General features: G+C 40.6%; 1 protein-coding gene across 1 annotated transcript in view; it reads left to right on the forward strand.

The window, feature by feature from the left end:
* The window catches only part of LOC106534493 (uncharacterized), a gene marked incomplete at both ends in the record, with an annotated part of 32,558 nt that overhangs the window by 21,262 nt on the left and 4,359 nt on the right, over positions 1 to 6,937 (forward strand). The window contains 2 exon segments of the mRNA XM_014031147.1: positions 5,597 to 5,796; positions 5,902 to 6,064. Of these exon segments, the coding sequence (XP_013886601.1) occupies positions 5,597 to 5,796; positions 5,902 to 6,064 (363 nt within the window).

A 6,937-nucleotide genomic window follows, 5' to 3' on the forward strand; every position in this document is an offset into this window, starting at 1 on the left:
TACAGAATGAAATGTCTGAATGAGTGCTCATCCAAGACTGGTGATTCCATACTTTTTGACAGGGGTTGTATACATGATTTAAAAAGTGAAAAGTGTGTTGTGCAAAAGTATTCAGACCCAGTGGGAATGATGTGTTAAGAGTGATGTGCAGTTTAATTCTCTGCCACACATAGTGTTTACTTATGTTAAATTTTGGTCTCATCTAACCAAAGCACCTTCTTCCACATATTTGTGGCCCCAACATGACTTCTGACAAACTGCAAACAAGACATCTTATAGTCTTCTTTTAACAATGGCTTTCTTCTTGCCACTCTTCCATAAAGACCACATTTGTGCAGTGCATGACTAATGTGGACAGATTCCCTCCCGGCTGAGCTGGTAATCTCTGCATTTCATCCAGACTCACCATGAGCCTCTTGGCAGCATCTCTGATCAGTGCTCTCCATGTTCGGCCTGTAAGATCAGACCTTGTAGATTTAAGGCTTCATCATGGTCACTTGGGTCACTTGGTTGTTCATTGTTCATTTTTGCACACACCTTTCATAGCTCCTGAGACACACCGTGCCAAGCTCTTGGCGGTATGCGCCACTGCATGTGGTTTCTTCCCACTGTAGCCTACAGTTCGGAAAAAAAATCGGAGACCCGTCACTCAACATTATTTATRCACAAATCTGTCCCGGTTAAAGTTCCAACGTTTTTTCCAGTCAGATTTCACCATGCATAACATCTGTTTTATCTCCATTCATTAGTTTTTGACCATTTGACTCACTGTAAATGTCTGCTTCCTGGTACAACCTTACTCCTGACCTGTCTGGTGTGTTCTTTGACTTCATGATGCTGTTTGCTCCTCAGTATTCTCTGAACCAACCTCTGAGGCTGTCACAGAGCAGCTGTATTTGTACTGAGATTAGATTAACACAGGTGGACTCTGTTGTGTCATTAGCAGTCATCAGACCACTTCTGAATGCAATTGGTTGCACTCAAGGAAAAGGGGGCTGAATACTTTTGCACACCGCACTTTTCACGAGTTGTTTCCAACTGTAATGAAAAAGGATTAGAAACTAAGGAGTACTTTGTAGTTATTGTTGATGATTTGAGCAGCTCATCAGTTAGTGGTCAGCATGGTCTGAATCTGATCTTCATGATGTGTTCAGTAGGAGAGAGTTTCGGCACATGCTCACACAGATTCAACAGATTGCATTTTTTGTGGCTGTAAACAAGCATTTTGCACACATTAAATTCTCAAATGTACAGTAATTTTCTTTGTCTTTAAACTGTTCTGACAACCAAACAGTGTGTCTTCGTGCTGGAACATTTTGCTCACATTTAAATGAGGCTTTAAGCATTTTGGAGAAATTTTAATGAAATGTTTTGTCTCTCCTACAAGAAATTTTTCAGTCTCAGGATTTTCGGGTAAACTTGTAAGTACTGCCTCCACATGGTGGCAAATAAGTTAAACAATGACAATCAAAACTGTTTTTTCACATACAAAAGTGGACCATCAGCCTACCAATATATTGTTAGTGCCCTGATCATCACCTATTGTTCATAGAGGATCATGCGCACCATCAGCTGACTATTGTTGGGGCTCTGATCATCACCTGTTGTTCACAGGGAGCTGAGTCATACTTGCAAMAACAGCATTGTAAGAGGGGAACAACTGGKCACAGAGGCCTCCACCTGTGTTTAGTCGTGGARGGTTTTTCTTCACAAAAATAGCTTCTTTTACTTCTCTCTCAAACCAACATTCCTCTCTAACAAGGATGAGAACATCTTCATCCTGGAAAGAGTGACCGCCAGCCTGTAGATGAGTGTAAACTGCAGAGTACTGGCCTGTAGATGAGTGTAAAATGCAGAATTCTGGCCTGTAGATGAATGTAAACTGCAGAGTCCTGACCTGTAGTTGAGTGTAAACTGCAGAGTCCTGACCTGTAGATGAATGTAAACTGCAGAGTCCTGACCTGCAGATGAGTGTAAACAGCAGGATCCTGACCTGTTGATGAGTGTAAACTGCAGAGTCCAGGCCTGTAGATGAGTGTAAACTGCAGAGGCCTGNCCTGGCTTGTAGATGAGTGCAAACTGCAGAGGCCAGGCCTGTAGATGAGTGTAAACTGCAGAGGCCTGGCTTGTAGATGAGTGCAAACTGCAGAGTCCAGGCCTGTAGATGAGCGTAAACTGCAGAGTCCTGGGGTCGGATTTATAACGCTTGCGTACGCACAAAAGAGCCRAAAAACTTGCATATGCCACTTTTCATGCCAAGGTTGTGATTTATAAAATCCAAACTTGACGTGAAAATGTGCGGTGCCTCATGCCAGCTCTGACCCATGCGTACACTCATTTTGGAGATGGGAAACTGCAACACAGATGGTGAGTGAAGAATTATAGCCACATTGTGTAATGATCACTGTCAGATATTTAATTTCACTTCATAATCAGACTTAGATTTTTATTCAGCTTTATCATCAGCTTTCTTAACAGTAATATTTATGTTTCTGCTACTGAGCCATTAGGACCTTTGAATGAAAAAACTTAAATCTTAAAAAGTTCACACATCTCCATTCATCTGCTTCCTCCTCATGACCCTGACCCACAGACCCCTCCCTGACAAGAGACATTTCAACAGCATGACAGCAAAAGTCACGCTTTGGGTTCTCGCAGGGCGCACCCACCCTCGCCAGTGTGGATGTTATAAAACTTGAGGGAGGATGGGGGCGAAGAGCGGTGAACTTTTTTCTAATTTTATCTGACTTACTTAATTTTATTTTTATTGTTTTTATTGTCTTGCAGGCTCTGAGAGAAAATTAATTTGAATCTGCGTTTTTGATAAAAAAAATCATTAGATTACTCTAAACGTCTGTAAACCTGCAAAATGAGGGAAAATCTGAGTCAATTACAGACATTCTGTTCACTTGAGCAGCTGTCAGCATCTGTCATCCTCCAGACGCATGACGGAGCGCGATTCTGAGCCATTTGCTTCTTTTGACATTGATCAGATTTAAATACATCTCAACAATCATGAGGTACTTTGCATTGACTGTATATGGTTGAGTGTGGGCATGTAGAGGGTAGAACCTGAGGCGGGACCTTGTGCTCAAACTCTGAAGTGCGGCTGTGATCTATAAAGGGAAGGTGCGCAGAAACACGCACAGTTTTATAAATCAGAATTTTTTTTTTGCGTATGCCATTTTCGCCTTTTGGCCATACGTTCATTTTTAGGATAGTTTCCACGCAATCTTTTATAAATCTGACCCCTGGACTGTAGATGAGTGTAAACTGCAAATTCCATGCCTGTAGATGAGTGAAGCCTTCAGAGCCCTAGCCATTAGATGAATGTAAACTGTGGAGTTATGGCCTGTAGAAGAGTGTAACTGCAGAATCCTGGCCCTTAGATGAGTGTAAACTGTAGAGTCCTGGCCTGTAGATGACTGTAAACTGTAGAGGTATAGCCTATAGATCAGTGTAAATTGTGGATTCCTGACATGCAGATGAGTGTAAACTGCAGAGTCCTAGCCTGTAGACCAGCGTAAAATGCAGAGTCCTGACCTGTAGATGAGTGTAAACTGTAGAGTCCTGGCCTGTAGATGAGTGTAAACTGTAGATTCCTGACCTGTAGATGAGTGTAAACTYTAGAGTCCTGGCCTGTAGATGAGTGTAAACTGTGGAGTACTGGCCTATAGATCAGTGTAAACTGTAGATTCCTGACACACAGATGAGTGTAAACAACAGAGTCCTGGCCTGTAGATGAGTGTAAAATGTAGAGTCCTGACCTGTAGATGAGTGTAAACTGTAGAGTCCTGACCTGTAGATGAGTGTTAACTGTAGAGTCCTGGCCTGATGATATTGCTCATCTGTTCTGGCCCATTCTTCTGAACAGTGGCTGTGTTGTGTGGGTGGCTGTGGCAGTGTGTTTAGGGGGTTTGTCCTGGAGCTGTTAGGTCACCAGTTTGATCCCCCATTCCAGTTGTCTCTGTTGTTGTGTCTTTGAGCAAGACATTTCACCACTAATGCGTCTGATGTGTGTCTCATCAGTGTATGAATGTGATTGGCACTGATTAGTCTCCATAGATGATTGTACATGTTAGCTTTGTAGTGAGATCTTATAGAGTGCTGAGTGAATGGGTAAATGAGTGTAGAATGTAGTGTGAAGCACTTTGAGTATCCTAGTTGGATAGAAAGGCAAGTACAGTCCATTTACCATTTGTTTCCCTTATGTGTAACTAATCACAGTCCTCCTTGCACTTTACACATTACTCTGTTTWTGCAGAGGGACCGGATCTTTGGGGTGGACCAGTCTTTGCCATAATGTGTTGTGGGGTTTGAAATTCACTGGGATGTCATGTTTAGAGAATAAACGTATCAGTTTCTCTGAAATTCCTGCAACAAATCGAATGACCACTAGTCTGGGTCTGGGTTTGAGGTCTTCATTTGTGTCCTGTTTGGGTTTCTTGTCTGCTTTGAGAAAAGCCCAGTCAGGATAACTGTACTGCTCCAGGGCCTGTCTTGTGTGTGACTTCTCATTCCCCCTGCCTCCTGTGTTTGTGGGGACATTGGCTGCTCTGTGGTCTAGAGTCCTGACGACCCCTAACTTGTGTTCCAGTGGGTGATGGGAGACAAACTGTAAATGTTGATTGTCAGCAGTGTCATTCATCAGTGCGAGAGAGAAGATGCAATATTCTTCTCCTGACATATCTGCCTTGTTTTGTGAAGGCATCAGTTTCTCCTTTTCCTCTGTTTTTTTTCCCTCTGAAACACAGTTATCACCTGCTGTCAGAAAACAGCTTATATTTCACGTCAAATCATGTCACAAACAGCACAAGTCTTTGAAAATCTGACACTTTTTGTCCTGGCTATGATTTACTTAAATATGTTCAGGTTTTCATCTCAACACATGTGAATTAAAAAACGGGTCAAACTGAGCTAGCATAAACAAGCACTGATTGATTAGTAGTGCAGAGTCGGTGCACAGCTCTCTTTGTTAATGCTTTGAGAGTCCCACAAAGTCACAAAATTATGATTGGTGACAACGAAAGTAAAAGTAAACATTTGGTGATTTTGGTCTTTTTGAATAATTTGACAACATTATGTATCAAATATATTCACAACCTAAAGTTTTTAAAAATATATATTTTCATCTTATGAATGGTTTTCTGACAGAGTTTGACTTTACTCCAAAAGTTAAACATTTATAGAAATTCAGTATATTTAAGAATAACTTTCAAAGAGTGTCATTATGATCCATCCAATGGTTCATGTGATGTTTTAGTAAAAAAAAAACACATGCACACAATTGCCCATCAGCTTAAAATGAAGATGATAGAGAATAATTTTTAGCAAGTGCTTATTTTTGACACCTTCACATCTGTTTTTATTTTATTTTATTATTTTTTTGAGTCATTCAAAACTTGAGTTATTTTCTGGTTCATTTAAAAATGTTTAAGTGTGTTGTTGGTGTCATATTTAAGATTTGTGTAGCTTTTTCTTTTAAAAAAATCCAAACTTTTGTGGAAATGTTTCTACATCGTAAGTATAGAGACATGAAGCACACAGTGTTTAATAAATCTGTCCTCCTGTGTCTGTTCTTGTTTCTTACAAAAAGATGAAGCTCTGCTGGTGGCTGATCAGTTTGTGGTGACGTTTGACGGTCGCTTGTTCGAGCTCAAAGATTCATGTCCACTGCTTCTGGCCCAGGACGTCCGCAGTGACCCCTCATTCATGCTGCTGCTCCATGCAGAACCCCACAGCCTCCTCCTGATACATATGAAGAACATTACGATCAACATTCAGTCCACTGGGCAGGTTTGTGCTGCCTTGGCTGTGACAGGATGCAGTGTTTTAGATACTGCTGCAGCATCAGATCAAGGCTTACAAACACTGAAACTGATGAAAGTTTTTTATCCACAGGTGAAGGCTGACTGCAGCAGTGCAGTCACACATTACAGCGAGAGTGGACTGACTGTGAAGACAGAGTCAAATGTTGTTCAGGTGTCCAGTCAGGATGGACAATCTGTGTGGTGTGATTTGCAGCTCGAGGTGTGCAGCTTCACTCTGGATGGATGGTTACACGGTAGGACTCATCCAGTTTTACTTGTTAACCTATTCATGAAATCGAATTTACAGAAGTAAAAAATATATATATATATTACAGTTTTGTTAATTGAAAGTGAAGATGTAGTATGTTTCTGTAAGTATTTAGATCCTTTATTTAGTCCTGGGTTGAAGCACCTGTAACAGCAGTTACAGTAAATAGGTACCACTTCTAGAATCATTTTCAGGTCTGTCCATAAATGTTTGATAGAGTTTTTCCATGGACTCTGCCCTTCTCAGGTTGACTCGGTGCAGACTCCGAGCCTTTCCATTGGCCAATCCCATCTGCTTTTAGGACCGACAGGCCAAACAGAACTGAGCTGAAGTAGACTGCAGGCCACTGATTGGTCAGAGTCAAACCCACAGTTTTTAAAACCGTGTAACTGTAGCATTCCTTTATCATTTCATTTAGTTAAAAATAATAAATCAATTCAAATGGCAACAGTTAGACCAGTGATCTATATTACTGGATTGGCCGTCATGTGACCTGCTTGCTTCGCAAGAGGAAGTTTTATGCATTGAGCTAATACTTGTCAAGTTCTCAGACAGGTCAGGTTATTCACATACTATGATTTATACACCCAGTATTTGTGTGTTTTTCCACATTTCCAGACAAAAAGAAGAAACAAAAATTGTACCAGATGTGGGTCAGGTTCAGATACACCCCTTATCAATGGAAGCTAAAGAATAATTATTCATATCAAATTTTGCGATTTTATAGTTATTCTATTGAAGAAAAAAATGTTTGTTAAACATAGATGATTCTATCTATCTATCTATCTATCTATCTATCTATCTATCTATCTATCTATCTATCTATCTATCTATCTATCTATCTATCTATCTATCTATC

This window comes from Austrofundulus limnaeus, unplaced genomic scaffold (assembly GCF_001266775.1).
Source record: "Austrofundulus limnaeus strain Quisiro unplaced genomic scaffold, Austrofundulus_limnaeus-1.0 Scaffold1190, whole genome shotgun sequence".
Classification (NCBI taxonomy): domain Eukaryota; kingdom Metazoa; phylum Chordata; class Actinopteri; order Cyprinodontiformes; family Rivulidae; genus Austrofundulus; species Austrofundulus limnaeus.